At 38.4% G+C, this 17,510-nt stretch overlaps 1 protein-coding gene across 1 annotated transcript in view; it reads right to left on the minus strand.

The window, feature by feature from the left end:
* Nucleotides 1–17,510, minus strand: part of LOC139747152 (putative E3 ubiquitin-protein ligase UBR7) — a 29,976-nt gene that overhangs the window by 8,693 nt on the left and 3,773 nt on the right. The window contains exons 2-7 of the mRNA XM_071659102.1: nucleotides 13,717–13,853; nucleotides 12,229–12,289; nucleotides 9,019–9,168; nucleotides 8,740–8,842; nucleotides 8,566–8,639; nucleotides 4,324–4,459 (exon numbers count right to left, since the gene is read on the minus strand). Coding sequence (XP_071515203.1) covers nucleotides 4,324–4,459; nucleotides 8,566–8,639; nucleotides 8,740–8,842; nucleotides 9,019–9,168; nucleotides 12,229–12,289; nucleotides 13,717–13,853 — 661 coding nt within the window. The remainder of the gene's footprint in view (nucleotides 1–4,323; nucleotides 4,460–8,565; nucleotides 8,640–8,739; nucleotides 8,843–9,018; nucleotides 9,169–12,228; nucleotides 12,290–13,716; nucleotides 13,854–17,510) is intronic.

Below are 17,510 nucleotides of genomic sequence, written 5' to 3' on the forward strand. Positions count from 1 at the left end.
CTTTTCACTGCTTCTAACAACTTGCCTCCCACACCATATATTCTTAATACCTTCCACAGAGCATCTCTGTCAACTCTATCATATGCCTTCTCCAGATCCATAAATGCTACATACAAATCCATTTGCTTTTCTAAGTATTTCTCACATACATTCTTCAAAGCAAACACCTGATCCACACATCCTCTACCACTTCTGAAACCACACTGCTCTTCCCCAATCTGATGCTCTGTACATGCCTTCACCCTCTCAATCAATACCCTCCCATATAATTTTCCAGGAATACTCAACAAACTTATACCTCTGTAATTTGAGCACTCACTCTTATCCCCTTTGCCTTTGTACAATGGCACTATGCACGCATTCCGCCAATCCTCAGGCACCTCACCATGAGTCATACATACATTAAATAACCTTACCAACCAGTCAACAATACAGTCACCCCCTTTTTTAATAAATTCCACTGCAATACCATCCAAACCTGCTGCCTTGCCGGCTTTCATCTTCCGCAAAGCTTTTACTACCTCTTCTCTGTTTACCAAATCATTTTCCCTAACCCTCGCACTTTGCACACCACCTCGACCAAAACACCCTATATCTGCCACTCTATCATCAAACACATTCAACAAACCTTCAAAATACTCACTCCATCTCCTTCTCACATCACCACTACTTGTTATCACCTCCCATTTGCGCCCTTCACTGAAGTTCCCATTTGCTCCCTTGTCTTACGCACTTTATTTACCTCCTTCCAGAACATCTTTTTATTCTCCCTAAAATTTAATGATACTCTCTCACCCCAACTCTCATTTGCCCTTTTTTTCACCTCTTGCACCTTTCTCTTGACCTCCTGTCTCTTTCTTTTATACGTCTCCCACTCAATTTCATTTTTTCCCTGCAAAAATTGTCCAAATGCCTCTCTCTTCTCTTTCACTAATACTCTTACTTCTTCATCCCACCACTCACTACCCTTTCTAATCAACCCACCTCCCACTCTTCTCATGCCACAAGCATCTTTTGTGCAATCCATCACTGATTCCCTAAATACATCCCATTCCTCCCCCACTCCCCTTACTTCCATTGTTCTCACCTTTTTCCATTCTGTACTCAGTCTCTCCTGGTACTTCCTCACACAAGTCTCCTTCCCAAGCTCACTTACTCTCACCACCCTCTTTACCCCAACATTCACTCTTCTTTTCTGGAAACCCATACAAATCTTCACCTTAGCCTCCACAAGATAATGATCAGACATCCCTCCAGTTGCACCTCTCAGCACATTAACATCCAAAAGTCTCTCTTTCGCGCGCCTGTCAATTAACACGTAATCCAATAACGCTCTCTGGCCATCTCTCCTACTTACATAAGTATACTTATGTAATATATTCCCCAAATATAGATCCTAAATACTTATTTCAGAGTCTAGGAAGAGTGAGCTAAAGATATGATGTGCTATTGGCACCACTCAAGGTTAAACAGGACAGCTAATCATTGTGGCAAATACTTTACATGACATACAGTATTATAAAATGTACATTTTTGGAAACTGAAAAACTTTCTCTACAAGGTAGTGTTCTGTAAGCATGAAATATAGTTCCTTTATACCTTCAAGATTTGTTGAAGAGGCAACAGCCTTTTCTTTTTCTTTACAAATAAGTCATCTGGACTTACTTGCTTGTCATATGGGTCTGCCCTTGGCCATGAACCAATTGCCAATGAGTACAGAATAACAAAAGATGAGAATACGTAAAGATAGGGGAGTGGGTTATAACTGAAGGAGGTATCTAGGTAAGCATGTTATATGTGTGAGATAAGTGTGGAATGTGTGAGATGGACAGGTGAGAAATGGTACTGAGTGGATGGTTCAGGAAGTAAACTTGCCAATGAAAGAGAAAAGGGAGGTGCATGGGCATTATTTGTAGGGAAGTAAATGGGAGATGCGCAAAAGAAAATGCCAGAAGGTCAAGAGGAAGATGCATGAAGTGAAAAAGAGGGGAAATGAGAGTTAGGGTGAACAAGTATGAGCAAACTTCAAAGAGTAAGAAAATGTTTAGGAAGTCAACAGAGTGAAACAAAAACAAAGGGAAAATCAGTGATAGGGGCACACAGGGGAAGTGGCAACATGCAGAAAAGATGTTACGAGGAGATGGAGTGAATTTTTTGATGGGTTAAATGTGTTCGGTGATAGGGTGAAAGACATGGGATGTATATGAAACGAGTGACTCATGGAAAGTTGTTTGGTGAAAGAAGAAAAGGTAGTTAAAATTTGCTTAAGATGAAGGATGGCACAGCAGTAGGAGTGGATGCAAGGCAATTGGGTCTCTTAAAAAAGGGGGTGATTGCATTGCTGGTTGGTTTGTAAGGATTTTCAGTATGTGTATGGGTCATGGTGATGTGCCTGAGGATAGGCAGAATGCCTGTATGGTACTACTGTATAAAGGCAACGGGGACAAAACTGAATTTTCGAATTCCAGAGGTATAAGAATATTACATACACCCAGTTAGTTGTATGGGGGAGTGGTGATGTCATGCACAAACTCTCAGATGAGGTGGGAACAATGTGGCTTCTGGAAAGGCAAAGGATGTGTGAATCAGGTGTTTGCTTTGAAGACTACATGTGAGAAATACTTAGAATAAAAACTTATACATGGCATTTATGGACCTGGACCTATGGTTGACAGTAGTGTTCTGCAAACACAGCAGACATATGGTGTGTGCAGAAAGCTGCTAGAAGCAGTGGGGATTTTTTCATTAAGAGAGTAAGGCATTCATGCGAGTAAGAAAAGAGAAGGGTGAGTGGTTCCATGTGAAGGTGGGTCTGCTGCAGGGATGCGCGATGTCACCATGGCCACTTAATTTGTAAATAAATGGTAAGGTGAACTCAAGTGTCTTGGAGAAAGGAGAAAGTAAGCAGTCTGCTTGGGGTAGGGGTAGGGGGCCTGGAATGTACCAAATTTCAATGAGAAACTGCATAAGCTGGTGTCTGAGTTTGCAAGAGTGGTGAAAGGAGAAAGTTCAGAGTAAATGAGAATAAAAGCAAGGTTATTAAGTTTAGCGGTATAGAGAGACACAGTGTTTGGAATGAGAGCATGAATGGAGACAACTTTGAGGAAATCAAATGTTTTTTTGAATGAGAGCATGAATGGAGACAACTTTGAGGAAATCAAATGTTTAAGATACCCGTGAGTTGATATGTTGGCAAATGAAACAGTGGGAGATGAAGTGACCCATGGGGTGGGTGAGAAGCAAAGAGATGTCCCAGTCTTTAAAGGCAAAGACGGGTATGCATGATGGTATACAATTCCTGTTAGTGCTACATGAATGTGAAGTAGAGGCCTTACTTAAAAATGTAAAACATAGGGTGGATGTGTTGGAAATGAGGTGTTTGAGGGCATTATGTTGTGAAAGAAGGGTTTATCGTTTAAGAAATGACAGGGTGAAAGAAAAGTGTGGTAGTAATGAGAGTATGTATGAGTGCTGATGAGGGTGTGCTGAAATGGTTTGGACATATGGAGGGGATGAGTAAGAAGGTATTCATGAGTGAGGTGGTGGAAACAAGGATAAGGGAGAAACCAAGAAGGTTCAAGATTGGTGTGACATGCTTTAATGGCTTATGGCCTACAAATGCAGGAGGGTGGAGGTAAGCAAGGGATAAAGCAAACTGGTGCAATGTGATATACAGGTGTATGTGCTGTCAATGGGCTGAACCAGGGCATATGGAGAAGTTAGAGAAAACCAAGGAAAAGTCTGGGAGGCCTGGTTGTGGTAGGGGATCTGGTTTTGCTGCTTTGTACTTGACTTCTAGAGTGGATGTGAACAACTGAGCCCATTTCTTTGTCTGTTCTTGGAGATACCTCAGTAATGCAGGAAATGGTGAACATGTATGTAAAGAATATATACATAATGTTGTCTGAATCTGCTTCCCTGTGGCTACACATTCAGTGGAAAGCCACCTTTAAAAAGGCTGTATCATTATCTGTTGATCAAAGGGAGGTTAGTTTCATTGGAGAACTTATTACCACAAAGGGATCCACCATTTCCCTGCCATTGGAAGTACTGCAGTTTTGAAGATGCAGATGCTCCTTTCATGAAAAGGGCATATATTTAAGGTGCTGGGACAATTATAAATATGGTAAGGTATGGGGTATAAAGATTGTCTAACATGTCCTAAACTGTTCTACTGAAATAATGGCAATTCAAGAGAAATAAATCGAAGATGAAGGGAAAGATATGACGGAAAGATAAAACAGAAGATATAATATGATATTCAGAAATCATATAAATACAATTTGGTTATCTACAGTGAACAAGAGTATTTCTTTATCTCACCTGATGATTTGGTCTCTTTGGTACTATTAATCTTGTTAATATTAACTACTTCATTAGTATCTGGTTTTACGACATCCTCAGCGTTTTCACTTTCATTAATATCTTCTTTCTCCTTTGCAGGAGAACATGCACCATTCTGAAAACCATGTGGTAACATGAAAAACAGCATTCACGATATAAGCATATTTACTTAAATATACACGTTCTTGCATTAAGATAGGATAACAATATAATTTCCGACAGGAAAAACAATAACAAGTGGATTTCTCATACAATTGTGTAAGGGTGACTTAATCACAACTTTATACAAAAACTATCTAAATCAATCATTCTTATCTGATTCTGTTAAATTTCCCTCACCAAAAAATATGTACAAAAACATTTGTTAAACATCTTTAATATCTGATGGCTGTTGTTTGATGGGAGTTTTGGAGGGAACAAGCTTCAGAGATACTGTTTGATGGCTGTTTCTCATGGAAGAGAGGTACAGCCATGAACAGAGGAAGTAATTGGCCCTTCCCACACCATACATTCATAGCATCTTCCACAAAGCACCTATATCAATATCATCATCGGCTTCCTGCCACACACAAGTCCTTCCGTTTCCTGCATATATTCTTTAAAGCAAACAAGTGATCCACTCAATGTATTATTTATTTTACTCTGTCGCTGTCTCCCGCATTAGCGAGGTAGCGCAAGGAAACAGACGAAAGAATGGCCCAACCCCCCCCCATACACATGTATATACATACACGTCTACACAAGCAAATATACATACCTATACATCTCAATGTATACATATACATACACACACAGACATATACATATACACACAAAGACATATACATATATACACATGTACATAATTCATACTGTCTGCCTTTTTTCATTCCCATCGCCACCTCGCCACACATGAAATAACAGCCCCCTCCCCCGCATGTGCGCGAGGTAGCGCTAGGAAAAGACAACAAAGGCCACATTCGTTCACAGTCTCTAGCTGTCATGTATAATGCAGCGAAACCACAGCTCCCTTTCCACATCCAGGCCCCACAGAACTTTCCATGGTTTACCCCAGACGCTTCACACGCCATGGTTCAATCCATCGACAGCAGTATACCACATCGTTCCAATTCACTCTATTCCTTGCATGCCTTTCACCCTCCAGCATGTTCAGGCCCCGATCACTCAAAATCTTTTTCACTCCATCTTTCCACCTCCAATTTGGTCTTCCACTTCTCCTTGTTCCCTCCACCTCTGACACATATATCCTCTTGGTCAATCTTTCCTCAATCACTCTCTCCATGTGACCAAACCATTTCAAAACACCCTTCTCTGCTCTCTCAACCACACTCTTTTTATTACCACACATCTCTCTTACCCTATTATTACTTACTCAATCAAACCACCTCCCACCATATATTGTCCTTAAACATCTCATTTCCAGCACGTCCACCCTCCTCCGCACAACTCTATCTATAGCCCAAGCCTCGCAACCATACAACATTGTTGGAACATTATTCCTTAAAACATACCCATTTCTGCTTTCCGAGATAATGTTCTTGACTTCCACACACTCTTCAACACTCCCAGAACTTTCGCCCCCTCCCCCACCCTATGATTCACTTCCGCTTCCATGGTTCCATCCACTGCCAAATCCACTCCCAGATATCTAAAACACTTCAATTCCTCCAGTTTTTCTCCATTCAAACTTACCTCCAAATTGACTTGTCCCTCAACCCTACTGTACCTAATAACCTTGCTCTTATTCACATTCACTCACAGCTTTCTTCTTTCACACACTTTACCAAACTCAGTTACCAGCTTCTGCAGTTTCTCACACGAATCAGCCACCATCTCTGTATCACCAGCAAACAACAACTGACTCACTTACCAAGCTCTCTCATCCACAACAGACTGCATTCTAGCCCCTCTTTCCAAAACTCTTGCATTCACCTCCCTAACAACCCCATCCATAAACAAATTAAACAACCATGGAGACATCATACACCCCTGCCGCAAACCAACATTCACTGAGAACCAATCACTTTCCTCTCTTCCTATAACACATGCCTTACATCCTTGATAAAAACTTTTCACTGCTTCTAACAATTTGCCTCCCACACCATACATTCTTAACACCTTCCACAGAGCATCTCTATCAACTCTATCATATGCCTTCTCCAGATCCATAAATGCTACATACAAATCCATTTGCTTTTCTAAGTATTTCTCACATACATTCTTCAAAGCGAACACCTGTTCCACACATCCTCTACCACTTCTGAAACCACACTGCTCTTCCCCAATCTGATGCTCTGTACATGCCTTCACTCTCGCAATCAATACCCTCCAATATAATTTTCCAGGAATACTCAACAAACTTATACCTCTGTAATTTGAGCACCTACTTTTATCCCCTTTGCCTTTATACAATGGCACTAGGCAAGCATTCTGCCAATCCTCTGGCACCTCACCATGAGTCATACATACATTAAATAACCAGTCAACAATACAGTCACCCCCCTTTTTTAATAATTCCACTGCAATACCATCCAAACCTAATGCCTTGTCAGCTTTCATCTTCCACAGAGCTTTTACTGCCTCTTCTCTGTTTACCAAATCATTCTCCCTAACCCTCTCACTTTGCACACCACCTCAACCAAAACACCCCATATCCGACACTCTATCATCAAACACATTCAACAAACCTTCAAAATACTCACTCCATCTCCTTCTCACATTACCACTACTTGTCATCACCTCCCCATTAGCCCCCTTCACTGAAAGTCATATTGTTCCTTAACTTGATGCTCTGTGCATGCCACTACCCTCTTAATCACCACTCACCCACCCACAAAACTTACCGGGTACACTCAACAAACTTTTACCTCCACAATTCAAATATTCGCTTTTGACCCTTTTGCCTTTATACAATGGCACTAAAAACGATGCTGTCAATCCTTTAGCATCTCATCATGAGCCATATATACACTGAAAATCCCAACTAACTAATCAACAACACACTCACCTAATTTCTTAAGAAATCAAATGTTAGTCCCATCCACTCCATCTAATTTTATGCATTTCATCTTATGCAGGGCTTTCATCACCTCTTCCACATTTCAACAAACCACTTTAATTACTCAATTCATATATCTCCTGATCCAAAAAAATTACCACATTCACCACCCTATCATCATACACATTCAATCTTCCTTCAAAGTAGTCATTTCACTTCCTCTTCACCTCATTTCTACCAGTGAACACTTCCCGATTAATGATCTTCAGTGATGCTCCCATTTGTTATCTTGTTTTCCTCTCATTGTTAGCCTCCTTTCAAAACTTTCCTTATTCTCCCTGAAGTTTGCTGATACTCACTCATGCCAATTCTCATTTGCTCTTTTCAGCCCCTGTGCCTTCTTGACCTCTTGGGTGTTTTCTCTTGTACATCTCCCAATCACTTGCACTCCTTGCCTGCAAACAAGACCTATACACCTCTCTTTTCTCTTTCACTAGGAACTTAACTCCCTCATCCCACCACTCACTACTACTGCTACTATCACTACTACTACTACTACTTAAGAGAAAAAAAACCTCAATGGACACCAATTTAGATGGAAAATGTTTCAATCTCAGAACCTACATTCCCCTCCTTTATTATCTATCCAGCACAAAATCTCTTGATTTTCCAAGACATTCCAGAAAACATTTCTCACATTCATGGGATAGCCCACATTGGATGGGAAACATGTATTAATATCCATGGCTAAAGATCAATTTGTCTTCAAACTGAGCTACTTTATGTTCCAGTTTTAGCCTCTTTACAAGTATCATAAAAATCAAAGCAGAGTTATGGGTTTAACACCATTCAATTCTGCAGATGCTGGAAAACAACTATAAAGAGTTTCATATGGGCAGGTTAAACCTTTTTTTTTAATTGAAATAACTCCTGGTGATAATGTGGGATATGTTGATCAAGCATTAAAAAAATAAAGTTCTAAATGTTTGTGGGTTTTACATTATTCATTTCTCCAGATGCTGGGAAATAAGTAATTACCATTCATGGGAATCTAATCTAAAGCTTTCAATATGTAACCAAAGTTAATTTGAAAGTTATAGTGTGACTCCCAATGATGGAAACTGAGACTGCTATGTGTATACTATGCTACACATAGACTGCTATGTGTATACTATGCTACACAAGCGACACAAAAATTAAGCATCCCATTAAATGGAACTTACTTGAACATCTTTTCCAGAACACGGCTTCTCCATATCAACTGGAGCTTTACTTTCTTCTGTCTTCAGTACAGTGACTAAAAGGAAAAGAACAATTTACAGTAAATACACTGCTTGAAAAATTACAGGCAACATATATGAGAAAAAACAAAGAAACGTGAATATTACAAAACTTACCGGCAAGACCCGAGTAATATGCAAGGAACACATGTTTAGGAAGGCACTGTCCACATATCATCTCTGCATATTCATCACCAGGAGGAACCTTGCCACCTTGATGCTATATGCAGAAGGAATAAAAAAATTTCAGTCTTTCACACAAGAAAAAACATTGAAATATCAGAAATGGACAGAAAATCTCAGTCTAAGATGAGTAAAGGATTGAAGTGCAAATGACAGAGAAGTGGTTATAAAATTCTATGGCAGTCATTTGTTTTTCATGAATGCAATACTGACCCGGCCATGGTACCAATCCTCACAGATACAGCACTGGATCATCTCATCATCTATGGTGTCCTCTGGATCAGGGTAAGGGCGATGACAGGTACAGTATGCCCCACGGAAGTTATGGTTGTACTCATTCTCTGGGTTCTCAGGCAGCTTTTCCTGAAATTAAAGTCTTTATCACATCCTTGTTATCACTTTTTAGTAAATATAAATAAATTTAATTCAAAGTTTATTTTAAAAGCTATAATTACAAAATACACAGTCTCTTAAATGCTCCATCATCAACAAATACATAAGCATCCTAAACCATACCCACCTATGATAATATTAGACCCAAACATGCATAGTTAATCACTTTGTGAAACCAATTGTATAAATTCCTCAGGCAACCTGGATGGCACAAATCCATGCATAATCATCCATCTACATTCAAACATTGCTTTTGTCAAGTCCACTATTCATTCCTCTCTCATGTAACATCTTCATCACACTTCCTCTAATCAATACCACCCAATATTCACCCATAAAGCTTTTTCAGCCACTACTTTTATTCTCAATTTAGCTTTCAATATGTATTAGTACCCCATCTAAAGGACTTCCATACATTTGTTGGATAAAACAAAACCATGTGCTTGATGCTTCAGCAATCTCCTTCCACTCAGGTCTCTTCAGCTGCTTCTTACCTACAGTGTGAATTACTAATAATCTACATATTCAGTAAAATAAAGAGAAAACAGCTGAACGTAATGGAAATCTCACCAAGAATTAGTGATCATTGATTCAAAACATTCAATATATGACCAATAAAAGGATTAACTAAACTGTATTTTTCATATAATCATCTTCATTCCATCCTTAACTCATACATAAATCAAAGATCATCTACAATACATTCCATACGATTGGGGAAATTTTTGGTTACGAAAGTAAACCCTCACACAGAACCATGGGATATGGACTCCTTGTCCCCCTCACTTAGCTATACCAATGCCAGATTTTAACTTGGAAAGCCACCTGACAAAACAAACTTTTATTCACATTTCATAGAATGACAGAATAATTTAGGTAAATAACTAAACAGAAAAATCTAATGAAAAATTCTCATCATAATGAGATACAAGTATAAATGTGTATCATTAAATAAACAAATCTCATGGAATAATATAAATACTAACACAATAAAGTAATTATAAAACAAAAGAAAAAGGATACTGATCTAAAACAAGCCAGCTGACATCAAAGGAAGACGATGTATGTGTCCATGATATGAACCCAAGGAACTGTAAGCTCTGAATGGATGGGAGGATTTGTGGGTCAGTGATATTAGCCAGGTGATTATTGCTAAATGGTTGAAAAAGAATCCATTCAATAATCAAAAGCCTTTGGTGACCTGAGGATCAACTGAGAAGTGAGCGAATGACAGCTTTCTTATCAATCTTATGTGGACAGGAATGATTTTGACCTGATTAATCCCCAAGGAAATCTCACTGCTCACAGGAAATGTTGCACAGGAGAAAGCTAATACTACATTTCAGCAAAGTAATGCATATCCAGCTTATATTCCATACAGCTACGTAAGTCTCTCTTATCTTAGCATATTACTATATATACTCCAATAACAATAAATCTTTATCTTTTTTAATGTTGGAAGCTCCAGTCATGGACAAAAGTCCACATCAAGGCCAGGCCTTAACTGAAATATAAAGAGGATAATGAGAGGGAAAATGAGATGAGGAAAAATATCTCCGAATTTTGGAAGAAATAAAAAGAATGTTTTGTGAGAAGTGACAAGTCATAATTATTGGGAAAGACATGTGAGAGCTGAAAGTTCCAAAGCTTCAAGGTGTAAGAAAGAAACTGATATCTTAACAGCCCACCCTTCAGTTCCCAATGGCCACACAATAATCATGTAATACAGCAATCTGCCGAGTACTGCATAGTCTAACTAGTGGTAGGGGCATACAAGCAGCCAGCTCTTAAGAGCAAAAACTAAAGTAATACCCATAAAAGAGGAAAAGTGAATGATGACCAGACATTAGTAAGACAAGAGAGAATACCACCAAGGGATCTCACATTATGGAAGCCATACTCGTGATCAGACAAGACTGAGAGATTCAAGAAGTATGATGATATCGGAGGTAAGGAGGGATTCAAAGACCTTGGAAATAGCTGGTGTCAAAGCAACAACACAATAGTTGGAGGGGTTGGAGCAGTCACCTTTCTTAGGTATGGGATGTACCAATGCATGCTTCCATGAAGAAGTAAAAGTTCTGGCTTTTAAACAGATGGGCAAGCACAAATATTTTTTGGCAAAGAGTAAGGGATGAACATGTAAATTAATAATATTTTCGAGATGTTGAAATCCATGCATGATAGGAGGACAGCTGTTACCTTAAAACATTTTAAAAACCTTACCAATCAGCACTGGCATGCTACACCATACTTTCAGTAGGATAAGCTCATCTAATATTAACCTAATTCATACGAGATAACCAATTACCTGAGAGGTAGCTATGATTCTGGTAGGATAAGCTCCCTAAACTTGTCTAGCTCACCATAATCTACATTTCTTCTTTCTGCCCTCCTTCTGTTGTTGTGACTGCATCCTTCCTCTTATTGGATTCATAAAAGATGGCATTTCTCATCTTAGCTTCATCAGAAATAATATGGAGCATGGTTCCAGAGGATATTGCGATCAGGTTGGATGTAATAGAATAGAACTTCAACAGCCAAACTGGTACCACAAAAAACTTGGAGTGATATGTATGCATACAAACAAGAAAAAATGTAAGCACTGTAAAAACATCACTTCATTGCCACAAAATTTATGGGCAGGATAATACCCAGAAATTAAATTTTCAAAAGTTGTTCTACTGTCTCTCAGAACTTGGGATAAACTTATACACAAGGCATGTGGAAAATTAAGGATTATCCTTTTAGGCAAAAGGGTGGGGTTTGACAGAAGGATATATGGCATGAATTTTTCAACGTCATGTGCAAATATTACTTTGAAAGAGAAATAATTATGAAAGTTTGGTGAATCAATTCATGTGTGATACATTTTCATGCCAGATTTCCTATCCTTAAAACAGTTTAAAGGCATATCTGCACCATTTTCTTCCTCGTCTTCATTGAATATATCTGTTTTGTGTTAGGATCATTAGTAGTATCTATTCCCTTTTAAACTGAAAAATAAAAAGAATTAAGAAATCAACAGACCTTTAAAAGTTTGCATGCATTCTGAGGAAACTTGGAGTTGCCACAGTCACAACGGAAGTGCCTGAAAAAGAGAAGGCTTGTGAACTGTGGAGAAATGTCACACATGTAACATATCAATTTGGTAAAAAAAAAATGAACAAAATAATTCAAGAGAATAATCAATAACAAATTAAAATCTATAAAGTTTACACCATCTCTTACTCACGTTAACATTTCTTAAAGCTTCTTCTTGGCTAAAAATATTCTGAGACCAATACAGTTATTCTGAGACCAATGCAGTTATTCATTAAACACCGGGTGAAACACTCTACTAACTGTTTAAAGCATCATCCGTGATTTCTTAAACCATCAAAAATGTAAACAGATGTTTCTCTTCCTGATCTGCAGGTTGCATAAGTTTCTTAAAGAAATTCATCTTAATGATCTACAGTACTATGCTCTTAAAGAAAAACCTTACTTTGTGTGCCCTCCCCTTAGCAAGTGATTATTTTGTCCAAAAGCATACAAAAGCTGGCCTTGTGGTTTAGTGCATTCTTAAATTTAGGAACATTTCCATCTACATTTTAAACTTGTTTCCCCATAAACCTTCAGGCAATATACATATCTAATGCACACTGTAGTGCACCTGAGGACAGTTGAGTAACTAGTAAAATTTTCAAAGAAACAGGCTTAGCAATGTACAAGTGTAGAAGTAGTTGGTGGGAATGTTAGGAAGTAGTAGTCAGTACAAATACTAGATAGGAGCCTCTGCAAAAACTGCACTAAACTTGCCCTCTGCCAATGGCCTGTTATGGGTGAGGCACTAAAGGCAAAGAATTGGCAATGTAATTTACTGGTTGTGGAGACTGTTGCTGTGGCCACCCCCTTGAGGGATTTCCAGTTGGGAGCAGATGTCAGATACAGATAGATAGACAGATAGATAGATAAACATTTTCATGTGATGTGCCACCTGCAACTTCTGAGTTGCTATAAAATAGCTTGATACACCAGTAGGGTATTCTCAAATATTCTTAATAAAAAGAAAATCTGCATAATCTTGTAACTATGATTAACTAGAAAATTTTTCTTATACAAAATAATATACAACCCACCCTAGTAAATTCTTCTCATACAAAATAATATACAACTCACCAAAGTAAACGCTAAACTTATGGTGCTCTGTTGACTAGAATATCAACATTACCAAGAGTACTATTAGGCATAAATAGCAAGTTGTGTAATGTTTTTGAAAGTGTATTCGTTACAAATAATACATGATTATTATGGGTTTTGATCACATACATCTGTCACTTTGTAAGAGTTTCACTACCTTTAGCACCAATTAGTCCAACTAAACATAGTGTCCATGAAACTCTTTCATACTTTTTACAAGAATACAAAACATTTATATAAATCACCTTAACCAAAGACTTAGTAAAGCACTGAATGGGATAAATCAAAAAAAAAAAAATTGTACTGCAAAAATCATATAAATTCAGTGTCACTCACCTCTTTGTGTAGAGTTCAACAAGATCATGATCTTCATGACAGTGATAGCTGCAGGCCAGACAAACACCTGCTAACCGGTCACTGTCAGCTGGACAACAAGTCAGGCATGCATACAGTGCTTGCCGTTTCACATACCCCTGAGAATGAAGTACAGCATGGTTTAGTAGCACTTAACCATGCACTTGCTAATCCACTAACAAGCAACTCTAACGTGCCCTTTTATCACTCCATGCAGGAAAAGAAGCCATTCAGACATACATAATCCCACAAAAGATTAACAGAAGTGGATTACAGTTAGTCTTTAAAACTCAATCAGTCACAGTGAGCAAGGACAGTCTACAAAAGAAGACAGTGAAAGCCATTTCTATTGATAAAGTACTGATGTAGTCCCAGGATCCCTTCCTGTGTAACCTGTAACACTCTAAATAGTTTACCACATCCTCACATGGTCCTTAACATCTGAGAAAGAAGAGACTTTCTTTTAACTGTGTAGGGCAATCTCCTGCATTAACAGGAAGGGTCTTCTGAGGGATCTTGTCTGCATTTGTATGCATGCAATGATGGAAAGTGGACAGATTCAAGGTGTGATAGTGCGACAATTGTCCCACTGGGTAATGTAGATTTGGACAGAAGTTTGTCTTGAGAGGAGGTGTGTTGAGAATGGTGTTGGGGATGACTATCTAGTGTTTAGCAAGTGATGTGTATGAATGTGCTGTATTAGTAAAGTATTTGCTAATGGTAATGGTGGGGGATTTGGTTAAACAGATGAAGTGTAGCACTGGGATGTTTTTTATCTACTAAGTGGAGGTTGGCATTTATGAAGAAGAGGCAAGGATGGGTGAGGTTGATTGCAGGTGTCTGCAATCAATAAACTGTGCACCTTTCCTACATTTCTCTGCACAAGAATTCAAGTTCCTGCAGGCAGATCTAAATTGGGTGGTTGGGTGCATCCTGATTATTTTTTTCCAGTCGTATGTACAGATGGTCGAAAGTTACAAAGGTCGCAAGTTGGGGAGAGCTTGTATTCACTATAGTCTTGGTTCTTATATTTTCTTGACACAAATGTAAAGCTTACAATGTAATTCTAGCTGTTCTGTACATGCCTTGTTTTGGCTGTTGAGGTTTGCTTCCACCTACTTCCTTTCTTTTGTGAAAATGTGCAGGGTGTTCCTGGAATCATTAAAATTTTTGTCCATCTTGACCTTGCTCTATCACTGTTAGACATCTACAACATAAAAAGAGGCATTTCAAATTAGCATGTCCTGCACATCAGGATGTGTGATTTCGTTATGATAAATACAGGAAACTATGGACCACAATGTGCTACAGGGTTACTGTTCATCAACTTTCAATGGTAGAAAAAATAAAGTCTGCAAGAGCTCTCATTAAAGTTACATTTTCTTCAACTTATTCAAAATAACATTAAGTTATTTACTGTCACAGCTCTCTAATGAACTTTCCTAATGAAGTTCAATGCCTTACCTTGGTTCGGTTGTCATTGCTATTAAAGATTCATTATGTTTAACTGCACATTTTCCGACTATACTATGTAAGGGTTGCCTTAGTTTGGTTGTCATATCCTTACAAAATCTATGTTAAACTGTAAATTTTCCCTGATCTTCAGAGCTCATTCTAATGTACTTTGTCAGGTTTGCTTAATACACAAAACAGGGGTAGGGGTAATGCATTCACTGGATGTGGAAATCCTTCTTACCTCAAACTCTTCCCATTTCTAGAATTGAATTTATTGCCAAGGGATATTACCATTACTGGGGGCATGGTGATGGCAACTACATGGAAACTACCAAATAATATTGATGACTTGTGAAAACCAATTGGCAAATACTTAGGCAAAGAAAAAAAAAAAATGTAAGAAACTTCAAGACTATAAAAACAAATACTACAAACAAATAAAAGACTCTGACAGCAGCAATAACAGTGAACACATATCACTCCATGAGGCCTCAAACCTCCAGGAAAGACTAATCATCCATCAATATTGATACACAATACTTTTTAGCTTAGCTTAGTAAATTTTCTTTGCAAACTAAAAAATAACACTACATTCACATCCCCAGCTCACTGGGGAATATAAATACAGCACCAAAAACATGCATTCTTCAAAGCACCCACATACTTAATCGAAGCTTACGCCATACAACTGTACATTCCTTAACTATATCTTTCTCTACTGTAATTTCCCTCTTCTTATATAAATTGAAAAAAAAAAAAAAAAAAAGGTTTGGATGTTTAGTTTCATGTATTTTTGCTAAGATGGTATGGGCAGCTGAGGCCATCCCATTACTAATATATATATATATATATATATATATATATATATATATATATATATATCTTTTTTTCTTTCAAACTATTCGCCATTTCTCGCATTAGCGAGGTAGCGTTAAGAACAGATGACTGGGCCTCTGAGGGACTACCCTCACCCGGCCCAATTCTCTGTTCCTTCTTTTGGAAAATTAAAAAAAAAACGAGAGGGGAGGATTTCCAGCCCCCCGCTCCCTCCCCTTTTAGTCGCCTTCTACGACATGCAGGGAATACGTGGGAAGTATTCTTGCTCCCCTATCCCCAGGGATATATATATATATATATATATATATATATATATATATATATATATATATATATATAAACCATGGAAAGCTGTGTAGGTATGTATATTTGCGTGTGTGGACGTGTGTATGTACATGTGTATGGGGGGGGGTTGGGCCATTTCTTTCGTCTGTTTCCTTGCGCTACCTCGCAAATGCGGGAGACAGCGACAAAGTATAAAAAAAAAAAAAAAAAAAAAAAAAATATATATATATATTCTGTGGGCCTGGATGTGGAAAGGGAGCTGTGGTTTCGGGCATTATTGCATGACAGCTAGAGACTGAGTGTGAACGAATGGCGCCTTTGTTGTCTTTTCCTAGCGCTACCTTGCACACACGAGGGGGGAGGGGGATGTTATTCCATGTGTGGCGAGGTGGCGATGGGAATGAATAAAGGCAGACAGTGTGAATTGTGTGCATGGGTATATATGTATGTGTCTGTGTGTGTATATATATGTGTACATTGAGATGTATGGGTATGTATATTTGCGTGTGTGGACGTGTATGTATATACATGTGTAGGGGGGTGGGTTGGGCCATTTCTTTCGTCTGTTTCCTTGCACTACCTCGCAAACCCGGGAGACAGCAACAAAGCAAAATAAATAAATAAATATATATATATATATATATATATATATATATATATATATATATATATATATATATATATATATATATATATATAATTTTTTTTTCATACTTTTCACCATTTCCCACGTCAGTGAGGTAGTGCTAAGAACAGAGGACTGAGCCTTTAAGGGAAAGGAAACTCTCACTTGGCCCCTTCTCCATTCCTTCTTTTGGAAAATTAAAAACGAAAGGGGAGGATTTCCAGCCCTCCGCTCCCTCCCCTTTTAGTCGCCTTCTACAACAAAGTATAATATAAATAAATAAATATATCTGGGAAAGGATTTAGCAGTGGATGGAACAATAGAAGCAGAAGTAAGTCACAGGGTAGGGGAGGGGGCAAAGGTTCTGGGAGTGTTGAAGAATGTGTGGAGGGCAAGAACGTTAACTCAGCAAAAATGGGTATGTTTGAAGGAATAGTGGTTCCAACAATGTTATATGGTTGTGAGGCATGGGCTATAGATAAGGTTGTGCGGAGGAGGGTGGATGTGTTTGAAATGAGAAGTTTGAGGACAACATGTGGTGTGAGGTGGTTTGATTGAGTAAGTGATGAAAGGG

This window comes from Panulirus ornatus, chromosome 67 (genome assembly GCF_036320965.1).
Source record: "Panulirus ornatus isolate Po-2019 chromosome 67, ASM3632096v1, whole genome shotgun sequence".
In the NCBI taxonomy this organism is placed as follows: Eukaryota; Metazoa; Arthropoda; class Malacostraca; order Decapoda; family Palinuridae; genus Panulirus; species Panulirus ornatus.